General features: G+C 37.1%; 1 protein-coding gene across 1 annotated transcript in view; it reads left to right on the top strand.

The window, feature by feature from the left end:
- Nucleotides 1-25,881, top strand: part of LOC125275847 (NACHT, LRR and PYD domains-containing protein 3-like) — a 28,773-nt gene continuing 2,892 nt past the window's right edge. The window contains exons 1-10 of the mRNA XM_048203155.1: nucleotides 1-91; nucleotides 1,732-1,836; nucleotides 2,332-2,436; nucleotides 3,224-3,328; nucleotides 3,431-3,514; nucleotides 3,599-5,386; nucleotides 6,950-7,123; nucleotides 16,398-16,571; nucleotides 18,462-18,632; nucleotides 19,183-19,350. Of these exons, the coding sequence (XP_048059112.1) occupies nucleotides 42-91; nucleotides 1,732-1,836; nucleotides 2,332-2,436; nucleotides 3,224-3,328; nucleotides 3,431-3,514; nucleotides 3,599-5,386; nucleotides 6,950-7,123; nucleotides 16,398-16,571; nucleotides 18,462-18,632; nucleotides 19,183-19,350 (2,924 nt within the window). The 5' untranslated portion in view covers nucleotides 1-41. The remainder of the gene's footprint in view (nucleotides 92-1,731; nucleotides 1,837-2,331; nucleotides 2,437-3,223; nucleotides 3,329-3,430; nucleotides 3,515-3,598; nucleotides 5,387-6,949; nucleotides 7,124-16,397; nucleotides 16,572-18,461; nucleotides 18,633-19,182; nucleotides 19,351-25,881) is intronic.

Genomic DNA, 25,881 nt, shown 5'->3' with positions numbered 1-25,881 from the left:
TGTGACTTATCAGATGCAGCTCAATGAAGATTTAATGAATCATGGAGGACAAAGAGACATTCTGTGATGGAGATTTTTCTCCAGGACACAGGTACTGTACATCAAAATCTTCATATGGTCATTTTGTTATAGAAAATGCATTGTATTTCACATAGCGGTGATCTGGGCATTTGAAATGGTTAAGGTGTTGAATAATATGAATATTGTTGGCTCCTGGACAAATTGCTTTTGTTATGGTTTTGTATAAAATTGTCTGCTAAATTTCTAAATGTAAATGTGTTCTGAGTGGTCTTCTCAAATTCTTATGCAAATATATAGTACCTTGAGTGTTTCTATACCAGGGGTCTCCAGACTCGGTCCTGGAGGGCCACTGTCCTGCAGAATTTAGCTCCAACCCCAATTAAACACACATGAACCAGCTAACCAAGGTCTAATTAGTAGGGATGTCCCGATCAGGTTTTTTTGCCCTCGAGTCTGAGTCCGAGTCATTTGATTTTGAGTATCTGCCGATACCGAGTCCCGATCCGATACTTCTATAATACATCAAAAAAAGAATAAAGAAGAGCGAAAAAAAACAGATCCAGGACGTTCCTTATTTTTTATTTAATTACAAACAGAGCACTTCTGTGAGGTAGCTTGAACAATCAAGTAATAAATAACATAAATTGTTCACTTCACTTCACTTTAGTGCAACAGTAAATATAAAAAAGGCTAATATAAAAACAAATATATTTGGTTTGATTTGGGTATGCTGCAGTCTGTGTAATAACTAAAATAATGTTTATATATATGTCATATTTTCTGGCTAGTTTACTTTAGTTTTTTATAATACACCATACTTTAACCCAAACTGAATAATAAAAAACAAGTTTAAATGGGTAAATCTTCTATTATTATTTTTGATTCTTAATTTTCTTTTCTGTCATACTCAAATTCTTGTTAAAACACATTAGACATGCGTATTGTGTGCATTTTGAACACTTTTTGTGTGAAATTATATTTATTTTGTCCATCAAAAGTGTGCTTTCACTTTAATTACGCGTCAGCAGCGCAGCGTGTGTCTCAATCAGCTCCCTAGTTCAGTAGTCAGGGCACTGATCAGGGTATCAGCCACATTCACTTTCATTATATACTGATTCACGACCTAGGGAGCTGATTGAGACACAGGGATAGACTCGGTGCCGAGACGCTCCTGCCTGACGCTTTACGAGCTGCTCCTGCTGCCTGTGTGAATGCATCCGTTGGTTGACATGCACGCTGAAAAAAATATGCGCTACTCACGCGCCGCTTACGCTTGCAGTGTGAAACAGGCCTAACTCTGTGCCACCGCATCACTATAGATGTGTTAAAATAATGAGAATATATATACATATATATCCGAGTCCTGATCGGGAGGTAACGTCCGATTCCGATCGAGTCTGAAACCACATGATCGGGCCCGATTTCCGATCACGTGATCGGATCTGGACATCCCTACTAATTAGGCATACTAGAAATTTCCAGGCAGTGTGTTAAGGCAAGTTGGAGCTAAATCCCTCCAGGACCGAGATTGGAGACCCCAGCTCTATACAATTGGTAACACTATCCTGGTGCAATGTCAGCAATCTTCAACATTTCTATTGGATAGACAAGATGTGAAATTTATTTACATGTAAAAACTATAAGAACTATTGTCTTTATTCTGTTTTCTCTATTCTAATGTCACTACCATATAAATTTTTGTTTCCACAGTGAGAGATTAAACTTACCAGAGTCCAGTTGTATTTCAATGAAGAGTGACTGGTCTAAGGACAACATAATAACATTTGAGGGAAAACACACATCAACTGATCAGAGGTAAAACATTTCTGTAAAGAAACATAGTGTTTGTTTGTTTGTTCCATTACTTTTTTTGTAGTTTCCCTTTGCCATGTTTCATATTCCTGTCATGTGACTTCCTTGCCCCCATTTGATCATGTGCTCCCCTTGTCTTATGTGTCATGTTCTCATTGCTTTGTCTTGTCATGTGATACTCTGTTCTATTTTCATTGGCTCATTGTTTGATTGTGCACAGGTGTCCCTAGTTCGCTCATTAGTTTTGTGTATAAATAGCCCTCATGTTTCATTGTTCCTTGGTCTTGCTTTGTCTGTGCACTAGTGTGTCAAAAACTCGAGACATGTGTCGACACTGGGTATCAAACTACCCATCCCTAGTTCAGTAATACTCGCCTCCAATGGACTTATGTTACATATTATCTATGTAAAGTTTATCTGCATGTAAAGTCAACCATATGAATTGTCATTTCAATTCTGTTATCTCTATTCTAATATCTATTAATGTTGTTTCCACAGGCAGAGAGCAAACTCATCAGAGTCCAGCTGTGTTTCCATGAAGAGTGACTGGTCTAAGGACAACATAATAACATTTAAGGGAAAACACACATCAAATAATCGGAGGTACAACATTTCTGTAAAGAAACAGTGTTTTTTTTCCATTACTTTTATTTTGTAGTTTGCCTTAGCCATGTTTCATGTTCCTGTCATGTGACTTCTTTGACCTCATTTGATCATGTCTCGAGGTGCATTCGCACCATATCGTAATTACTGTAACTACGAGATTCTGGCTCGTAAAAAGCGTTCACGTCCTCAGAGCTCATAATCACAGGTTGTAAGCTGGGAGTTTTCTGAAAGCTCCCACATGTACCATGTGGCTGCTGTACCACCTGACCACTGTAGATTCATTTAGGCGTTGATGGTGGTGCCATAGAAACGTATAATTCCCAGTCCGAGGATGTGAACAGCTCCGAAAACGTCGTCACGTGTTGTCATCTCAAGATTCTGGTAAATACGAGGTGGCGTGAACATGTTCTGTTTTCATTGGCTCATTGTTTGATTGTGAACAGGTGTCCCTAGTTTGCTCATTAGTTTTGTGTATAAATAGCCCTCATGTTTCATTGTTCCTTGGTCTAGCTTTGTCCGTGCATCCCATTGTTGGTGAGGTTCTTGTTTCATGGTTTTTGATCAAGTTTATGTCAAGTCAAGTTCATGTTTATTTTGTATTTAGTTCACGTTTATGGTAATAAAGAAACTGCACTTGAGTTCAGTAATACTCACCTCCAATGGACTTATGTTACAATTGGTTATCTGTGTAAAGTTTATCTGCATGTAAAGTCAACCATGTGAATTGTCATTTCAATTCTATCTGTATTCTAATGTCTCTACTCTATTAATGTTGTTTCCACAGGCAGAGATCAAACTCATCAGAGTCCAGCTGTGTATCCATGAAGAGTGACTGGTCTAAGGACAACATAATAACATTTAATGGAATTCACACATCAACTGATCTGAGGTACAACATTTATAGGTATATAGATTCTCTATGTGAAGTTTATCTATATATAAAATCAACCATATGAATTGTTTAAATTCCATTATCTTTATTCTATTAAAGTCCAGCAGAGCTGAGATATGAGTCCATGGAAGGTGACTTGTATATGGAAGACCCAGTAACATTTAAGGGAAAAATTAATATGAGGTGAAACATTTCTGGATAATTAGATATTTAATATCATGTTCACCTTATTCATTTATATTTTAATCTGTTATTTAAATCTTTCAGTCCTGACTCTCAACTGATCCAAAGCAGATTCAAATCAAATCTTCTGAAGAAGTTTCAGTGTCTGTATGAAGGAACGTCAAAGCAGGGAAACTCAACACTCCTGAATGAAATCTACACAGAGCTCTACATCACAGAGAGTGAAAGTGGAGAGATCAATAATGAGCATGAGGTGAGACAGATTGAGATACAATCCAGGACAGCAGCAACAGAGGACACACCAATCAAATGCAGTGACATCTTTAGACCTTTACCTGGACAAGGCAAACCCATCAGAACTGTGCTGACAAAGGGAGTCGCTGGCATTGGAAAAACAGTCTCTGTGCAGAAGTTCATTGTGGACTGGGCTGAAGGGAAAGAGAATCAGGACATCCATCTCATATTTCCACTTCCTTTCAGAGAGCTCAACTTGATGGACAGAAATTTCAGTCTTTTTGATCTTCTTCATGTCTTTTACCCTGAAATGAAAGAAATGGAAATATCCAGTAATGTATATAAAGTCTTGTTCATCTTTGATGGTCTGGATGAATGTCGTCTGTCTCTGAACTTTGAGAGCAAAGTGAAACTGTGTAATATATATGAATCAGCCTCAGTAGATGTGCTGCTGACAAATCTCATTGCAGGGAATCTGCTTCCCTCTGCTCTCATCTGGATCACCTCCAGACCAGCAGCGGCTGATCTAGTCCCCTCTGAGTGTGTCCATCGAGTTACAGAGGTACGGGGCTTCAGTGACCCACAGAAGGAGGAATACTTCAGGAAGAGAATCTGTGATCAGAGTCTGGCCAATACAATCATCACACACCTGAAGTCATCAAGGAGCCTCCACATCATGTGCTACATCCCAGTCTTCTGCTGGATTTCATCCACTGTTCTAGAGAAGATGTTGAGTCAAGCAGAGAGTGGAGAGATTCCCAAATCTCTCACTCAAATGTACACACACTTCTTAATCATTCAGACCAACATCAAACATGAGAAGGACTATGAGAAGAAAGTAAAGGATAATAGCATGATTGTCAAACTGGGGAAACTGGCATTTCAGCAGCTTGTGAAAGGCAACCTGATCTTCTATGAAGAAGACCTGAGAGAGTGTGGCATTGATGTGACAGAAGCATCCGTGTACTCAGGATTTTGCACTCAGATCTTTAGAGAGGAGTTGGGCTTGTATCAGGGGAAAGTCTTCTGCTTTGTTCATTTGAGCATTCAGGAACATCTAGCAGCTCTATATGCACATCTCTCCTTTACAAAGAAGAAAAGAAATGTGTTTGAAAAAAATAAACAAAGTCTGTCATCTAAGATTTTAAACTGGAAAAAAAAATCATTATCTGAGCTGCATCAGAGAGCTGTGGATGAGGCTTTACGGAGTAAGAATGGACATCTGGACCTTTTCCTGCGTTTTCTTCTTGGTCTCTCATTGGAGTCCAATCAAACTCTTGTACAAGAACTTCTGACACAGACAGGAAGCTGCTCCTACAGCAAAAACAAAACAGTTCGGTACATCAAGCAGAAGATCAGAGAGAGTCGCTCTGCAGAGAGATCCATCAGTCTGTTCCACTGTCTGAATGAACTGGGTGATGATTCCCTGATGAAGGAGATCCAAGATTATCTGAGATCTGGAGAAATAGGAGAAACCAAACTCTCATCTTCACAGTGGTCAGCTCTGGTTTATGTGTTGCTGACATCAGAGCAGAAGATGGATGTTTTTGATCTAAACCAGTTTATTGGAGCACAAAATACAGCAGATGAAGTTCTTCAGAATCTGTTGCCTGTTCTTAAAGAATCCAGATCAGTTCAGTAAGTAACACTGAGAACCATCACTACACCGATAAAACATGATCACATTTGTGATTTTAGCATGTGCTTTCTAACCAAAGCAATAAAAGGGGGAATTTTCACCAAATCATATTACTGGCAGCAAGGGTGGATTATCACTGGCAAAGACCCCAGGGCCAATTACCATCCCAATTGTGCCTACATATACTATATCTGTATAGTATACTCTGTTTTTGCGCTCTTGAGCAGCTTGTCTCTGTATCCTTATACAACATTGCATATGAGCTAGCTGATAATATGCTTAGTAATTCTATCGAAGCGATAAAACAGGACTGTTGACGTGACATAGGAATCGATAGAGTAGACTACGCAAAAACGCACAGTGATGTAGTATAAAAACCCATGTACTAATCTTAGATTTCTGTAGCATGCTGCACTGCTTGGACAAATGCTAACTCATGTATTTGAAGATTGAGCACAAGCTCATTGGCTACAAATACAGCACGAACCAATCATCTGTCTCTTATAGATAATGATGTGATTATGAGTAGGTTGAGTTAAAGGACCTATTAGCCTGCCCATTAGAGTTTCATGCCAGAACTTTGTTTATACATTTAAAAGGAGGATAAGCGGTTTGAATTCAAAACATCATAAGAAAGAACCTGGAAAGTTTTTCTCAACATTTTGCGATTTCACACCACGTGAGTTCCTGAATGTGATGAATGGTGGGATATGCTTAGCCGCAAATACTGCTCAGAAGCAATATTAGAGACAGTGTGCATTTAGTGTGCATTAAGGGCACTGAGAATTGGCATTTATCAGGGCCCATATGTATAAAGCCGCTCAGAGTAAAATTTTAGTCTTAAGTATGTCAAAATTCTAAGAATGACGTAAGAATAAGAGTCATTCATAAAGGTTCCTAAGTGTCAAGACTAGGTCTTAGCTCTTAAATTATTTAAGAGAGCTGGAGAGGTGTCTTAACCTAGTTAAGAGTAACAAGATGGCAGCAAAAAAGAGGAGATATATGCTTTCCAATGAAGATATGATGTATTGGAGTTATATGATGACATGGACAGAGTTGGGTAATCCAGGGTCCAAAGAGTAAAAGTCCTGCCATATTTTTATTCTACCCACTGAAGCATTAATGAGATAAATAAGTGATTAATTGAGTGATGATTGAGCATTATTGAAGACACCTGATGATAACAAGCAGAATCACCAAAGGAGAAAATCACAATTTTTAAGTTACCATCATCGAGGTCAGGGTTTGTTTTAGTTGAGCTCTTGACCCTTGACTTTTTAATATTAGATTTTGTTTGGGCAGTTTTAACTGCATTAAAACCAACCAGACAAGCAAAGTTAAAAGATAATCAGGTGGTGTTGGTTATGTTTTTACATAATCATTATTTGATCTAAATCGCTGAACTCATTTAGAGCCCAATCTCTGAGTTAGATTCACATTATTGATTACAGCAGCACTGTGATTCTACAGCAGAAGATAAAATGATTGTTGTTGTCAGTATAAACTAGTGTCCGTTCCTTTATACATGTTTTTTTTTTTTTTTTTTTTTTTCATTTCTACAGGTTGAGTGATTGTGGTGTCATCGACGAAGGTTGTGCTGCTCTGGCTTCAGCTCTGACATCAAACCCCTCACACCGGAGACAACTGAGTCTGTCTAGAAATAAACTAAAAGATTCAGGAGTGAAGCTGCTCTGTGATGCACTGAAGGACCCTCACTGTAAACTGGAGATACTGAGGTAAATCATCTCTCTGCGAGTCACAAACACTGATACTCTTATACTTTTTTTTTTTTTTAATGGTTTTATTTTCATTTATAATGCATGAAAAAATACATATGCACATAACATTACAACCTTCATTTTTCTTATACAAAAACAAAACAAAAAGCTAAAAAAAAAAATTAAAAAAAAAAAGCGCAACAGATGACATTACAATTAGTTTGCAGTAAGAGAAGGTAAATGTTCCAGAAAGGAGCCCCAGATTTTTTCAAAAGTCCTCGGAGATTTCCTAACATTGAAAAGGATTTTCTCAGGGGTGCAGTATGAAAGAAGCTTCATTGATCCATTGTTGTCTGGATGGGGAATGAATCGACTTCCAGTTCACTAATATACATTTTTTTTCCTGCAGTTCCTGCTAACAGTGAAAAATACTTTTTATGTTGAGAAGAGCCTAATAAATCAATATTCCCTAATATCCAAATTCTAGGATCGTTTACTAATTGGGATATCTATAATCTTTGAAGTGGTATAAATTATATATTCCCAAAAGTCATTCAGTACAGGACAATTCCAAAGCATATGAAGTAAACTGCCTTCAGATGTTTTACACCTTTGACATTTTGAAGATATACCGGTATTTAACATATGAAGTTTTTGAGGAGTATAATATGTTCGATGTAAAATATTGAATTGAATTTGTCTATGTTTGGTGGATATTAAAATAGTCTGGATACTTTCCATAATATACTCCCATTCTTCCAGGTCATATTTACAGTTGAGATCTACTTCCCATCTCTGCTTCAAGCTTACATTGTCAAAAGGCTTAAAGTTATTTGTTATTGTGCTGTACCCTACAGAAACAATGCCTCTTGGAGAGGACACAATTTTATTAAACATAACATTTTCAAATGGTGATAGTGTAGGAATCTTAGGAAAAGTCTTGGGGTAATCTCTTTGATCCAATGTCTGACTTGCAAATATTTAAAGAAGCTGTGTTTTGGTATTTTGTATTTCTTGGATAGTAATTCAAAGCTCATTAAAGAATCATTGTCATACATGTCCTCCAATGTCTTTATACCTTTATTCACCCATGCTTTTAAGGAATTATCAGCAATGCCATGAGGTATAATAGGGTTTTCCCAAAGTGGTAAATATCTTAGAGGAACAATGCCAGAGCAGCATAACTTATGCGATTCTAACCATGCAGAAAATGAATGTAGTATTAATGGGTTTTTAGTAAAAGTAGATAAACCACTTTTTGACCCCAGAAAAGGAATAACCTTTAGGGGAATAGAGTTCATCTCCCACTGTTCTATAGCTGTCCAGCTAGTATCAACCTTGTCAAATGTAACCAGATCCATATAGGCCGAAATTGCGAAGCTAAATAGTAATGTCTGAAATTGGGAAGATTCAGTCCACCTTTCTTGTACGGAGCCTGGAGTTTCAGAAGTTTTACTCTAGGTATTTTGCCTTTCCACAGAAATCCAGAAATCACTCTTTAGTTCCTTAAAGTAAGATTTGGGAATGTTCAAGGGGAGACATTGAAATTTATATAGATATTTAGGTAAAATGTTCATCTTTCCATTTTTGCATATCATCTTTCACTCTCTCCATAAGTATGGAGTAATTTTTTTTAAACATGTCATCATGTTCATCATGAGTTAGATCAATATGAATACCTAAATATTTAAACCCATTAGTACACAGTGTCAGTGGTTTTGCTATATATTTTAACTGATCTGGTATATTAATAGGGAAAGTTAGATTTAGTTAGAACTTTATAGTCAACATTGAGTAGACTTAGCGGCCTATAAGACCCATATTTTTGCCTGTCTTTCCCTGGTTTAGGGAGTAGAGTTATTGTGGCCAATTCCACGAAGTGTGGAAGTGAGCCTCTCTCAAGTGATTCTTTAATCCTCTCTCATGTTTTTAATCATGTTAAGGGAGTTAATAACATCTTTGAAAATTACTTGAAATATACAATTGGGAAGCCGTCTGGTCCAGGGGCCTTGTTATTTCCTAAAGCATTAATTGCTTTAAGTACTTCTCAGTACTCATTCTCAGTTATTTCAGAGTTCAAAAGTTTGTTATCTTCATCATCAATTTTTGGTAGCTGTATTTTATTAATAAATTTCTTAGCATCAGCATTTCCCTGACTGTGATCAGTTTTATATAAAGTTTCATAATAATCCTTAAATAAAATATTAATTTCTCTAGGGTCTTTTATATATCTATCATCATCTAATTGTATTGAGTGAATATATCGCTCAGATTCTTCTTTTTTAATTTGCCAAGCTAGTAATCTGCTAGTCTTATTTCCGAATTCGTAATAATGATATTTTGTTCTTGCCATAATAGATTCGGCCTTCTGAGTGCACAAATTATTATGCAAGACCCGATTTGATTAAGTTGTGATAAACATTTATCATTATTGGTCAAAGAATGTTCTAATTCCAATTATCTTATTTCTTTTTCTAAATCTGTTAAAGCAGCTCTCTTTTCTTTTTGTTTGTAAGCCCCATATGAGAGAATATGTCCTCTCATGAAAGCTTTAAGTGCCTCCCATATGGTTGAATGTGAAGCTGAATTAGCATTAGCTTCAAGAAAAATCTGAATATGAGTAGTCATAAATTGGATAAAATCTGGGTCTTTCAGCATATAAGTTTTAAATCTCCATTTTTTGGAGTAAGGTGGGGCCATTGTTGGTTCCCATGTAAGCTTGACAGGGTTGTGATCAGAGATGGATGCAGGAAGATAGGTACAGTCTTTTACTTGGTAGGCTAATGATTGAGATGCTAAAAAGAAATCTATTCTTGAGTAGACATTATGTACATTTAAATAAAATGAGTAGTCAATTTGGTCTGGATAAAGATTGCGCCATACATCATACAACCCCAAATCAGTCATCCCTTGACTCAGAATGGTTGCTGCTTTTGATTTAAGAATTTTTTTTGATGATCTATCCTTGGAAGGGTCTAAAACTAGATTAAAGTCACCACCAAAAAAGCAACTGCCCTCAATAGTAGCTAATCGTAATAGTAATTTGCTAAAAAAGATGGGATCATCATGGTTTGGACCGTAGACATTTACCAAGGTAATATGTTCCCTATTCAACTCGCATTCAACAATTACACATCTACCAGCAGTATCAGAGTATGTATTGATCAAGTTAAATTGTAATTTTTGTGGATTAGTACTGCTACCCCTCGACCACTGGAAGAAAATGAGTAATAGACCTGACCAACCCATTCTCTCTTGAGTTTTCTATGTTCCTGATCAGTAAGATGGGTCTCCTGAATAAAAGCTATATCCGTGTTAACCCTTTTCAAATGTGACAGTACTTTCTTTCTTTTTACCGGATTATTTAAACCCCTAACATTCCATGAAACACAGTTTAAAGTCTTAGCCAGTTATCACGATCTTAAAAATAACAGCAAAATCTCCACTACACACATAATAATGTTCTTCTACTCCTACATGATACCATTGCGAAAGATGCATCTTGTTGCGTGAAAAATGAACTAAAATTTTAACTTTCAAATGTGAAAAAAAGAAGGAATGAAAAAAAGAAAAGGCAAATTATGCCTTAGTAACAACCTTGCTACTGAACTTGTAGCTGATGCTGACTAGCCATATTCAAATAGCTAGTATCCTACATAGCATGATAAAACTCCCTATTCAGAACAAAATAAAAACAAAATTAAATTATAATTGGTCAGATATTCATATCTTCTATTAACATTGTACTTAGGTGCAGACATTGAACAAATGGTGAAGCTAATAAATCCAATATTAAACTACATTGCAAACTAGTGGAAACATTCAAATAGTAGGGTAGCCTACTGTACTCTAAAAGAATTTTAGTGGCAAATTGTAATCTGGCAACAACATAAATAATATTTCTTGTTATGACCTTTGGTCAAGGAAATAAAAAGGAAAACATTTACAGTCTTACATGAAAACATTATAGTCTTAACTCACAGGATATCCACAGACTGTATGTGAAAGCCATTAGAGTAGGCTATAGTATCAGTTCTCATTCCGTAGTGGAGGCCTCTGCATCCTTACTGTGAGAATCAATAAAGTTCTTAACCTCAAGTGGAGTGGAGAAGAACTTTGTTTTACCCATATACATGATCCGAAGCTTAGAAGGATATACGAAGGAGTATTCAATTTCCCGATCTCTCAACATTCGCTTCACCTCCGTGTAAGCTTTGCGAGCATTCTGGAGCTCCACGCTGAAATCGGGAAAAAAGTGGATGCGCCGGTTGTCAAAGAAAACCTCCTTTCTCTCTCGCGCAAGTTGAAGGATTTTCTGCTTATCTCTGAAGTTCAGGAGTTTCGCCACAATTATCCTTGGAGTTGCCCTATCCGACGAGGTATTTCCCGTTCTGTGGGCCCTCTCAATTGTCGGAGGAGACGGAAAGTTCTCGACGCTGAGGATCTCCGGGATGATGCGTTCCAGAAACGAAACCATATTGCTTCCCTCGGATTTTTCCGGCAAGTTTACAATCCGAATATTAGATCTCCTACTTCTGTTCTCCAGGTCTTGCACTTTATCTTTAAGGTAAGCGACGTCCTTCTCCAAGCGAGTAACTGTCGAACGAGTATCTCTCAAGTCATCCTCTGTGGTGCTTACTCTAGTTTCAACCTCGACCATCTGTTCCGATAAAGTTGACATAGAGGTTTCGATGCGGGTCAATTTAGCTTGAATATCATTGGTCATCCTGTCCATTTGTTTGCTAATTTCCTCTTTACTGGTTTTGATCTCCTTCCACAGAGTCTGTAACGATATTTCGCCTTCCACATCTTCGGCCATGTTGGGTAGCGAGTCAGGATCGTTAGCTTCGGGAGTGTTGATAGTTGGCCGTGTTTTACGTCCTTTTCGGCGCAAATTGTGTTCTGCCATAAACAACATTGCCCATCCAATTCCTTAATGGACTTGAAAATCTACAAACTAGGGAGATTAATGTAGGATTCTTGCTTAATAATATAGCTAGTCAGAGGAGCTCACTAGAGCACATCTTTCCTCACCGCCTGCATCACGTGACTCCATTGTGATATCAATTTTTGATACCATTGAAATTTCAGAATTCTTATCACCATTTTCAATATTTAAAAAAACTAATGCTAGCCTAAAAAACCTTTCAAGCTTACTGAAGACAAGTAAAGGGTGATAAAGAAAGAGCAAGGAAAACAAACTACAATAGAAAAAGACACAAATGAAATGGACCTACCTAAAAAACTAAGCACTAGAAATACTACATAAAATATATAATCAAATGTTTAAAAAACTATGCATAGTCTTTACTGTGTAAATTAAATATACATTTATTAAAAGTTACAAAATTAATTAGTTACAAAAATGATTCAGGCAAGAGCAGTGAGAGATTTTATCTTTTTTGTTGTTGTTGTTGTTGTTTATTGTTAATAATGACAGCAGGTAAATTTGGATGCTGTCACTTTAAAAGGTTAGTTCACCCAAAAATGAAAATTACCCCATGATTTACTCACTCTCAAGCCATCCTAGATGTATATGACCTGAGGGATCTCCCCATAGCCATGCCTTTTCAGCCCTACAATATTGCTATAATTGGAGATTTGAGGGCTGAAGACCCGATAGGAGGCAGGTCTGTTCCATGACCTCGACACCTTGGTGTGGAGTTTGGAAAAGAAAGGCAAGCCCCGGCGTGGAGGTTGTGACCGTGACGGCAAGAAGCCCTCGTCTGATAGACTCGACTGACAGGCTTTTTGTTTCTCAGCTGGCCAACTAATGTTCAATCTAGCCACAGCTCTGGTCACAACATCCACAAGCTCCTCATATGCTTGTGTGTGAGGTAGTGAGTCCTCAATGTCACAAGGGTCTATGCTAACAGTGTCTAGTTCCTCAGAACTAGATTGCTGCAGCACCGGCGCTTCACCAGGGGCAGAAGAAACCGCAGAGCGTGCTTCTACCTCCTGAAATGAAGTGTTGGATCCAGCAGGTAAAAGCAGAGAAAGGGCGGGGCCCATCTCTAACCCCTCTGCAAGATCCATTTGCGAACTGATAGACTTCTGGACGTCTCACACTTTTCAAAACGGTTTTGAATTATGTGCTGGTAATGTAATTACTGCAATTTCATTCATGCCATTTATGTACATTCAATACATCCTCACACTATCAGTAAATCGGCACAACATAAACTCATGACACAGAATTAATGAATAAAGGATAACTTAAACACATACAATAACACTATATTGTCTATGGTCCGGCCATCGGCGGGACACATGATGGTCACGGATCCGTCAGAGATGCAGCTTGACGAAAACGTGAACTGTGCACCACAAGACTTGTTATTTAAACATCTGCTAACTACCAAATCAGTCGTGATGAGAAACCACTATATCATGTAACGTTAGTTTTTACAGATATTAACAAGTGTGACCTACACCTGATCAAAGATTATTAGTTTCTGTTATTGGTTAGTATCAAAACTTATACATGATCAGTACTAGCTTTGCTATTGCCTGATACATGATGATAATCTGTACAATATTGTGATCTGAGCAGTGTTACATATCATTAGCTAACGTGTATATATCTACAGGTGCTGGTCATATAATTAGAATATCATCAAAAAGTTGATTTATTTCACTAATTCCATTCAAAAAGTGAAACTTGTATATTATATTCATTCATTACACACAGACTGATATATTTCAAATGTTTATTTCTTTTAATTTTGATGATTATAACTGACAACTAAGGAAAATCCCAAATTCAGTATCTCAGAAAATTAGAATATTACTTAAGACCAATGCAAAGAAAGGATTTTTAGAAATCTTGGCCAACTGAAAAGTATGAGCATGTACAGCACCCAATACTTAGTTGGGGCTCCTTTTGTCTGAATTACTGCAGCAATGCGGCGTGGCATGGAGTCGATCAGTCTGTGGCACTGCTCAGGTGTTATGAGAGCCCAGGTTGCTCTGATAGTGGCCTTCGGCTCTTCTGCATTGTTGGGTCTGGCATATCGCATCTTCCTCTTCACAATACCCCATAGATTTTCTATGGGGTTAAGGTCAGGCGAGTTTGCTGGCCAATTAAGAGCAGGGATACCATGGTCCTTAAACCAGGTACTGGTAGCTTTGGCACTCTGTGCAGGTGCCAAAATGAAATCTGCATCTCCATAAAGATGGTCAGCAGCAGGAACCATGAAGTGCTTTAAAACTTCCTGGTATATGGCTGCGTTGACCTTGGACCTCAGAAAACACAGTGGACCAACACCAGCAGATGACATGGCACCCCAAACCATCACTGACTGTGGAAACTTTACACTGGACCTCAAGCAACGTGGATTGTGTGCTTCTCCTCTCTTCCTCCAGACTCTGGGACCCTGATTTCCAAAGGAAATGCAAAATTTACTTTCATCAGAGAACATAACTTTGGACCACTCAGCAGCAGTCCAGTCCTTTTTGTCTTTATCCCAGGCGAGACTCTTCTGACGCTGTCTGTTGCTGTCTGTGCGTAGTGGTTCTTGAAGCACTGACTCCAGCTGCAGTCCACTCTTTGTGAATCTCCCCCACATTTTTGAATGGGTTTTGTTTCACAATCCTCTCCAGGGTGCAGTTATCCCTATTGCTTGTACACTTTTTTTCTACCACATCTTTTCCTTCCCTTTGCCTCTCTATTAATGTGCTTGGACACAGAGCTCTGTGAACAGCCAGCCTCTTTTGCAATGACCTTTTATGTCTTGCCCTCCTTGTGCAAGGTGTCAATGGTCGTCTTTTGGACAGCCGTCAAGTCAGCAGTCTTCCCCATGATTGTGTAGCAAACAGAACTAGACTGAGAGACCATTTAAATGCCTTTGCAGTTGTTTTGAGTTAATTAGCTGATTAGAGTGTGGCACCAGGTGTCTTCAATATAGAACCTTTTCACAATAATTTTCTGAGATACTGAATTTGGGATTTTCCTTAGTTGTCAGTTATAATCATCAAAATTAAAAGAAATAAACATTTGAAATATATCAGTCTGTGTGTAATGATTGAATATAATATACAAGTTTCCCTTTTTGAATGAAATTAGTGAATAGTGAAATAAATCAACTTTAAATCAACATATATATGTGTATATATATATATAATATTAACTTCTAATTATATGACCAGCACCTGTATAAGCTAACACTTGTCTCCTGCCTTGTTCTCCACTGGTTCTCCTCACACCACATCTCCACTGGTTCTCCTCACACCACACCACAACTCAATTTGTCTTCTCTGACCGTTGTTCTGTCTAGTCCTGGCCTGTCCCTGCTCTCTTGGCCGCACAGCAGGCTAATTTTATGGATGTGGATTGTCATACGAGTATGAATAAACATTTACAATTTCCTCAGTGACCGAACAGTCATTGCAATCCATTGTTTACCTATTGTTTAAATTGACTGCACTCCCTCCCATTATGTCACTTCCAGTTTGGCATTTTTCAGATGCGGAAGTAAACTTTTCTCACAGAAATTACTCCTAAAGCCTCAGTAGCGAATTTATAATTATTTTTTAAAGAAATGTAGTTCCTACATTATTTTTCTATGCACTGACTCATGGAGGCTCTAACCTGCAATATGCCCTTTAAAAAGACAGACTGAAAATGTAAGACCAGATTCATTGGTCATTATTTCCAGAAGTGCATCCACTTCAGACTACTACTGATTTTAATAATTGCTCAATGCTCTGAAAGCAATATTACAGATATACTATACATTATACAATATATTTTCAAATTGTTTGGGGGATGTTCATTTTCCAAACATTGCAGGACAGTGATAGGCTCATTAATATTCACAAGGAAATGGCTAACTGATTGGTGCTCATCACTCCATTTGGGATATTAACTCAGGCTACACAAAATGAGGTGTAAATATGACAATCAAACTCACACTGCAATGAAATTATCACATGGAATATATAGAAAATCTGTAACCGGAGTCAACTGTCAATAAAAAGATAATATTCAAAGAACAATTAACATGTAGGCTACAATATTTTCTGATTAATGTATTAGTTGTTTTCACTACAAGGTTTCAGTATTTTTTTTACATGCAGATGTGTTGAGGAGTTTGCGGTACTCCTAAGAATTTTTTAAAAGATTCCATGTTTTATGATATTGAAATACCTTTTTCATGCACCATGTAGAAAGTGGTCTCATCTTAGACTGGACCTATTGTGTCGTGGATTAAGTCTCTGATTGTAAAGTTCCTGCTTATCTGAACTGTAGATCCTGAACTGAGAGACTGAAATATGTCATTGTTCTTTACAGGTTGATTGATTGTGGTGTCACAGATGAAGGTTGTGCTGCTCTGGCTTCAGCTCTGAGATCAAACCCCTTACATCTGAGAGAATTGGATCTGTCTAGAAATAAACTGCTAGATTCAGGAGTGAATCGGCTCTCTGTTGTACTGAAGGATCCTGACTGTAAACTGGAAACACTGTGGTAAATCATCTCTCTTAGAGTCACACACACACTGGTACTCACAAATAATTTATAGTTTTATCAGTTCTGACATGGATGTAGGATTGTCTGTAGAGTTTTAACCACATGTCAATAAATGTATGAAGTGTAAAAAGGAGAGACAATCTCTGTTACAAAAAATGTCTCGTTATTCCTTAGATATGTTGTGAAGGTGATAAAAAGCTGTTTTGCAAACATGTTTTGTAAGTTTGCTGTTTAACATCGTTCCTCGGTTCCAGATGTTTATTGGTCTTCAGAGACAAGTCTACATATGGCTGGATAGCATTTCTCTGTCCATTTAGACATCCATTATCACTGTCTCATCTGAAAAATAAAGTTGTGTATCATTTGCAAACTAATATAAAGTGGAGACCAACTATACATTATATATTATCCTACTTGTTACACAACTGCTTATTAAACAAATCAGGAGTGTCAATCCCAGTTTCTGCCAGGCTGTGTGGACCCTTTAAAAGACTGACTGAAAATGTAAGACCAGTTTCGTTGGTCATTATTTTCAGAACTGCATCCACTTCAGACTACTATTGATTTGAATAATTATTCAATGCTCTGAAAGCAATATTACAGATGTACTCTATATTATGCAATTTATACATGTATTCAGTTCATTTTATGGGATGCACATTTTCCAAACATCATAGAAGGACAGTGGAAGGCTCATTAATATTCACAAGGAAATCGCTAACTGATTGGTGGGTGAGACATTGCAGTCAGCTGTCCTCACCACTACATTTGGGACATTTACTCACAGGCTACATAAAATGAGGTGGAAATATGACAGAATTAAACTCACTGTGCAATGAAATTATCTCACAAGAATTTCTTATAAAATAACAAGAAATCTGATAAACTAGTATTCAGTTAATTTCACATTTATTTGTGTAGCACTTTTCACAATGCATATCCTTTTAAAGCAGCTTCACAGAAAAAGCATGTCTACATTACAATTTAGAGTGATCTGTTATCAGAGGTGACTGTGTCAAAGTTATGTATTTCAGAATTGTACTTCTACAAATATTGCAGTAAGCTAACAATATATTAGTTTAAACAACGCAATAATTTGAATGCAGAAACGATGAGCTCAATGAAGAATACATGTTGTTAAAAAAATGAATAGGATATATAGAAAAATTTAGCATTAGTGCATGTTGATACAGTTTGCATCATCTGAAGTCCTATCAGGAGTTGGAGTCCTTTCAAGTCATCTCTTCAAAGATGTTGAGGCATCTGTAGTCTTCATAAGAAACTGGATCCAAACTGGAGCTGATGTTCTCTCTAGTTAACCTCAGGATGGGCATCCAGAGATAAAACAGAAAAGTAAATGGAAAATAATTAGCATAGCTGCTGTTCATAACATTATGCAAAGATAGTCATGTGCATTTGATCTGATATAACTGGAGTACAAGGATATGAGATACATTATGTGAATGCTTGGCTGAAGAGATGAATCTTTAAACTGGGAGATTGAGTCTACTGGGAAATTGAGTCTGTACTATATAGATAATCTGTATCTGAGTCAAGGGTCAATAAAAAGATAATATTCAAAGAATAATTAACATACAATAATTTTGATTGATTTCTTAGTTGTTTTCACTGCACTTTTTTTTTCTCCAGTATTTTTCACTTGGAAATGTGTTGAGGATTTTTCAGTATACAAATAAAAAATTTAAAAGATTGCATTTTTATTTTAATGAAATGAACCTCTTCAAGCACCATGTAGAAGTGGGTCTCATGACTGGACCTGTTAATCATACCATGGATTAAGTCTGTCTTTCTGATTGTGAAGTTCCTGTTATCTGAGCTGTAGATCCTGTACTGAGACACTGAAAAAAAATTTATTATTCTCTACAGGTTGAGGTATTGTGGTGTCACAGATGATGGTTGTGCTGCTCTGGCTTCAGCTCTGAGATCAAATCCCTCACACATGAGAGAACTAGATCTGACTGGAAATAAAATAGACATAGGAGTGAATCTGCTCTCTGTTGGACTGAATGATCCTCACTGTAAACTGGAGATACTGAGGTAAATCTAAGATTAATATTCACATCGCCAATAAACTTTTTAATGTTGATTAACATTAAAGAGGTGCGTGTACTCGCAAGTATAATGTCAGATACTGTAATTTGCTCTGGCACCCTCCTTTTTCTCTGGAGTGATGAGATACTTAGCAGACTGTGGTCACTCAATGGCTGACTGTCTACATGGTGTCCGCAGAATAATATAGTGTTCATAGACAATTGGAAAAGTTTTTGGGGTAGACCTGAAGTGAAACCTCCTCCCACAGGGAAGGAGGTTTCACTTCGCTCTCGGGACGAGATCCCAAATTGTCAGACTCCTCCTTCAGGGAATGGGGAATACATTAATAACCTAGACGTTACCTCAGGATGATGGAAATATAATTATTATAACAATATTTTTATTCATATCTAACAGAAGTTTTTCAGTGCATTTTCATATATAGATGTGTTGAGAATTTTGTGGTACTCACATAAAAAAATTAAAAGTGCTTTCCTGCTTCTCTGAGCTGTAGATCCTGAACTGAGAGACTGAAGAGTGTCATTGTTCTCTACAGGTTGAGTGATTGTGGAGTCACAGATGAAGGTTGTGCTGCTCTGGCTTCAGCTCTGAGATCAAACCCCTCACACCTGAGACACCTGGATATGTCTGGAAATAAACTAGGGGACTCAGGAGTGAATCTGCTCTCTGCTGGACTGAAGGAGGGTAAACTGGAAATACTGAGGTAAATCATCTCTCTAAGACACACTGGTACTCAAAAATAGTTAATAGTTGCAGCAGTTCTGACATGGATGTAGGATCATCTGTATAGTTTAATCCACATATCAGTAAATGTTCCAAGTAAAAAATGAGAGACAAATCCCTGTAAAAAAAAAAAAAAAAAAAAAAAGCCACACACACAAAACGGGTATTTTTATTCCTCAGCAGTGATGCGCGTGTCGTCTCATAACTCGTGGACCCCACGGGGTCGGGTTGGGCCGGGTTAAGAAATTGTCACTTTATTTATGGGGCGGGTTGGGGCGGGTCATTAAAAAAAAATCATGTATGTTGTGAGCAATTCCCTATAGCATATATTAAATATTTGGGAATATCTATTTACATATTTTATTAGCTTTTTTTATAAGGTTACAATACGAAGGCCGTAACGTAACTTGCGTGATGTCCCCAAACCTTTGGCATCACGAAAGCGGCGCGCCAAGCAGCTCCTGCCGCCAGCCACGACAACAAAAACGGAGAAATAAAACAAAATAAAACGCTACATTGAGGGCCAGTTCTTCTGGGACGGAGAGGACATTCTAAGCTTCCTGCAGTCGCAGTCAATCGCCTTTCCTGTGCTTGCCAATGTGTCAAAAATGATTCTCTGTATCCCGGCCACGAGCACACATTCAGCTCTGCTGGCCGAGTGCTGGAGTCTAGGCGAAATAAACCCCGGTACAGTGGATGCCATTCTTTTTTTGCACAGTGAACATAAAAACAGTAAATGAACATTTCCGTGTGTTAAATAAAACAAAAGTTAAGTGGTTGTGTTGTGTAGGCTGTAAACGGTTGTCCTACAAATCTGAAAGGTGTATATATAAAACGCTTAATGTGAAAGAGCTTAACGTGGCTTAATTTACTAAGGCAGTGTTATTAACAAACCAAACTTAGTAAATACCATACAAATAAAGCATACTATATAGAATAATTGTTTTGTGCAGAATTTGATCTTTGATCTCTGACTTAGGCTACATTAAACGACATTAAGCTTTTTCTTTATAGCGGTTTTATATGGGAGGAAAACACAACGTGAAATTAAACGAATTGTGTTCATATTCTGGGCTCAACTGCTTTTCTGTAGTATACTTTATTAGTATGATGTTTAGTAGTATGAAGTTTGGTCTGTTTATATCACTTGTTTATCATTATCATTTATGGTTCATATTCATAATAGTATGTTGTTGCCAGTTTACAGGGCGATGTTTCCAAGCACTTTCAGACTGAAATAAAGGCTGTTTTAATTTATATTACAATGCCTAGTATGTCTATTAAATGGTCGCGGGTGTGGGGCGGGGCGGGTTGTAAAAATAGATACAGTGGTGCGGGGCGGGCCAAATAATGTCATAAAAGCGGGACCCGCGGGTTGGAAAAAAAGCCGACCCGCGCATCACTATTCCTCAGGGATGCTGTGAAGGAAATAATAAGCTGTTTTGTAAACATATGTGGTTTGTGTGTCTGCTGTTGAACATGATTCCTCAGTTCCAAGTGGGTTGTTAGCCTTCAGAGCAGTGTTAATTTCATTAGCAAAAACTATGACGAAAAATGTTCGTTGACGACCTTTTTTTCCATGACTAAGACGAGACGATGACTAAAACAACGCATGCAATATAGTTGACGAAAAAAGACGAGGCTGAAATGTAGTTAACACTCTGAGGTCTGAAAACGCGCTGGCGCGTTTTGCAGGTTTTTTTTCACATTGCAGCAAAACAGACTTAAAATACTCCGTCATTTTTTGTCATAGAGACATAAGTAATATATCAATTGAAACTATAGAATATCTTCTTTTATTTGTATACACTCAGAGTAAAAACAAAATGTTGTGCTTTTTGTAAAATAAAGAAAACTAACATGAATCGTGATTTCTCCTCTCCCTCTGAACGAAGTCCAATCTGATAGTTCTCAGAAAATGAACTGTAACTTAGTGAATACTAATCACAGAAAAATTAAACTTATGTCTAAAAAAACATTAAGATGTCAGGTTTTAAATCATGTAAGTCAAATCGAAAACAAACCTTCTGTGTTTATGTAATCTGTATGAAAAGAGAGCCATGTCAGAAGTCCGTGATTCATCTCATTATCTGCTAATGCGGCCACGCCCACGGAGCCAGCGCTATTCAGATGCAAATTCAGAGGCAATACATGCATTCATCGTCTCAATCGTGTATTTGTCTTGAAAAGTGTTTATCTGGATGTAAAAGTCATGGTTAGCGAGCTCTAGAAGACATGCAGTTAGTTCCTGTTTTCTTTTCTTCTATAGATGAATTTTAGATGAGTTTTTGTTTCTTTAGCGCCCTCCGGCTGCAGTATGAATTGGAAACTCATTTCATGGAATAGCCTCTTCTTCTTTTAGATGAATTTGTGGACTAAAAATGCACAGAGAGCGCCCTCTGACTTCAAGTATGAATTGAAAACACCAGCGCTCATAGTAATGACAATGAATATTAAATAAATATAACTCCTCTGTATAGAAAATTGACATAAGCATATGAGAATCCAATATTTCTCCAAATGTGCATGCTTTTAAATTAAAAGCCTATATTCAGACTCTTTGCATCACAGAAATACATTATATTTTAAAGTATAATATAAAACCATTACTTTATATTGTAATAATATTTTTCTGTATGTTTCATATATCATGATGAGCTTGAGACATCACAGAAGGTTTTTTTCACAGCCTACCTGACTGAAATGCCTCATTAATATGCAAGTCATTTCAGCTCATTACTATGCAATTCTTTTGTCTTCTCAGGTGAGAATGGCCCATTATTCAGTGGTGATTCACGCCTCCACACATACTGTGTTTCTTGGCAAAAAGTGTCTTACAAAAACTAAATCAATATATTGTTTTATATGAAGGAGTAGGCAGCATAATTTTTACATAATTTTGAAGCAAAAACTCTAGTTTACAACCTCCAATACCCTAAAGTATTGTAAACACAGATTTACTATACTTTTTTTGGCCTTATTTCAGTGACTTAAGTTTTTTGTTTTTTCAATAACCACGCATAAATGTTATTCCTTCAAAAACACAAACATGTACATACATGTTCCTCACATATTATTGTAGCCTAGTTTGTGCTGAATACAGTGTATTGACACTTTTTCCATTAATATGTTTATGAACAACTGAAAAAAGCACAAATGTCAGGGCATGTCAAAACTTCTCCAGGCCCCAAATCAGCCTCAGACTCCAGAGGGTTAAAAGACTAAAAACTTTACCAAAATCAGTCTTTTGAAATCACCTTTTGTTTTTGTCTAATAAAGGAGACAAAACATTACAGACTGTCTTTACGAGCGGTCACACTTACGGTTGCCAGATTTCCAGAATTTAAACCCCCTATCAGAGATTTTCTGTTAAAAGAACATGTTTTACTTCATCTTTGCTATCTGGCAACCACGTACACGAGCCCTCTCTACACTGAGGAAGAAGCGCGGATGATCTGAAAACACAGACAAGTAAGCTTGAGTTCATTCATTTGAAATTTTCTACTTAAATTAAAGTATCATTCAGTTGGTCTTTATTGTGCTGCTCGTTTACTGACTAAATCTGGGACCGAAGTGCAGGCTGATTCAGCAGTGGTTCTCAAACTGATGTACGTGAAAAGTGCTGAGCTTTGCCGTTCATTTTATTCTACTCCACCTTAAAATAACATGAAAACTGAACGTTTTTCTAGAGGTAAAATGTTGTATATACACAACATTCAATCAAATTATCTCATCTTTCATCTTTCACTGTCAAAACTGACTGCACCCACACAAGCCAGCATCGCGCTATATTAGTGCTGTTCTTGACAATATAACGTTACCTTTGTAAAAGTAGGGATTTAGCAGTACAGCATGAAGAACAAATATAGACACAGACTGCATGTAGATTTAAGATTAAAACTCTATTCGATACAAAAACATACCCTTCTGCGAGTTACTGTTTTTAATGTTGATCATATTAGCAAGAATATTGCCTGAATGTAATATAATATAATATAATATAATATAATATAATATAATATATCCTGAATATTGGTTTTATACAACAGTTCAACAAACAAAAGGGTAATATTAAGTGATGTACATTTTAAACAATATTGTCAGTATTTTTGCTCTATTTTGCAACAAAAAACACAGCAGAGCAGCACATTTTATTGAAGGCATTATTTATTTTACAAAGGTATTCATAAAGGTAAAAAATGCACTGGAAAAATCAATTTAAGAAGAGGCAAATATTGTCCCATAATGGAAATGTGTAACCAGTCTAAGTGGAAAAGAGAGGGTACACAGAAGGATGTTAAATCCCTCAGGGGGTACGACACTCTAGAAAGTTTGAGAACCACTAAAAGAGAATATGTACAATTGCACAAGTGCTACTGCTAAGAGTGCTATTTCAATACAGTCTGTTACCTTGATTCAAATTTTTCATAAGCTTAAATGAATTGGTCTAAAGAGAAAAATTATAATGACTATTTTGTCTAAAGACTATATATAAAATAACTATCAAAATTAATGTTGGTAACTGTAGTTTGACTAAAAGTAATGACTAAAGGCCTGTTCACACCGGGACGAATATCGCACGCGATTTTCGCCGACGTTTAACGCCTCGTGACTAAACAACGGGCGCCAATGTGAGTGTGCACACCGACGCGAAAAACGCGAGGCGTAAAAGCGTCATTTTTTAAAAAACGCCTCGGGTTCGTTTTTTTGGTTTGACGCACCGCGTTAAAAACTGGCCGACCAATGAGATTGGCGCTTTTGTTCACGTGCCTGGAGCTGCTGAAGTTACAGTAAAACACGACTTGGTGGCGCTCAAGCACAAAACGGTCTTGCCGAGCACACAAGACGACGAAGAGAAAGTAAGTAGACGAGGAAGATCCCTACAAACTATCCCTGCATCTCAAACAGCTCCCTAGCTTCCTAGGTCGTGTGTCAGTATACCATGTTAAATGAATGTGGCTGAATCCCTGATCAGTGCCCTGACTAGTGAAGTAGAGAGCTGATTGAGACGCACACTATGGGTGCTCTGCCACAGATGTGTATTATTTCTGTATTTTTCCTTTTTTTCCCTTTTACATTCAAGAAATATAGTTGAGAATGTCTGTTTCATAAATATGTTTATTTACACTACCGTTCACTTGCACTATATATATATGTATGTATGTATGCCATTTTATATATGCATTTTTTTTTTTTTATCTTCTTTAACTTTATTAATATCATATGTTTATTTGCACTACCGTTAAGCACAAGCGCCACATACTGTCAGGGAGTGAATTTGCACTTTCACTCGGCGCATCGCCGGTGAAAATCGCTTGGGTGTGAACACAAAAAACGTCTCGAAAAACGCTGACGATAAACGCGTGCGATATTCGTCCCGGTGTGTACAGGCCTTAAGACTTGACAAAAAGTGATGACTTTTCATAGACTAAAACTAGACTAAAATATGGAAGACTAAAATGACTAAAATGTGACTAAGACTAAGGAGTATTTTCGTCTGAAGATAAAGACTAAGACTAAATCAAAAATGGCTGCCAAAATTAACACTGCTTCAGAGACTAGGGGCCTCATTTATAAAATGTTGTGTAGAAACCGTTGTACATTTGATCTAAGATCTTTTCTCAAATGTGTCTACGTGTTCCGAAAAACGAACTTGCGCACAAAAAAAGTGCATACTCCTCTCTTTCACATGTGAAATCTATAAATCACAAATGAAAAAAATCTTGAAATTGTGCGCAGCTCAATGGTTCCAGATCTCTGCCTTGTAAACGCATATAAAAGCATATAAAAGCATATAAAAGAGCACCATTCAACGTCCAAATTCTTTATTTGAGAATGGCGATCGACAGGAAAAAGAATTTTAGCAAGGCTGAAATTAGGGGTCCTGTTGGAGGTTCGTGCAGGGATGCTTTTTGGGAGCTTCTCTGGGAACTCTGGAAATGTAACTTTAATGCTGTGTAATTATGCTAAAAGGGTTTTGAAAAACCATTACCAAAACAAGTAGCGTAGGGTATTCTTTTAATCAATTTATTTGTAAAGTTATTTTTTCATGCTATTTTTAAAACGATTGCTGCATAGTTAAGGTACGCTAAATATCAGTCAAAACTGTGTTGAGAAAAAAAACCAGAAACTGCTGGTTTACTTTTATTTGTGTACACTCTCAATAAAATCAAAATATTGTGCTTTAATTTTTAAAGAAAAACAAAAAAACCCAAACAGGATGCACTTTCAGCCGTCTTGGTTTCCTTTAACTTATGGAGCGCATCACTCAATGTACACTTGTTACAGTTTTTTTTTTTTTTTTTTTCGTTTTCTTCATGTGTAATTGTTACAGTGAAACATATTTTGTGTAAGCCTATTTATTTTATTATCCATTTTTATATATATATATATATATATATATATATATATAATATAGGGCTTGACATTAACACCCACCAACCTGCCAAATGAGGGTAGATTTCAGCTGTGGTGGGTAAGACAGCCACTCCTACTAGCCACTTTGGCGGGT

Source organism: Megalobrama amblycephala, linkage group LG9 (assembly GCF_018812025.1).
Source record: "Megalobrama amblycephala isolate DHTTF-2021 linkage group LG9, ASM1881202v1, whole genome shotgun sequence".
Lineage (NCBI taxonomy): Eukaryota > Metazoa > Chordata > Actinopteri > Cypriniformes > Xenocyprididae > Megalobrama > Megalobrama amblycephala.
This window is presented reverse-complemented; position numbering and strand designations above follow the sequence as displayed.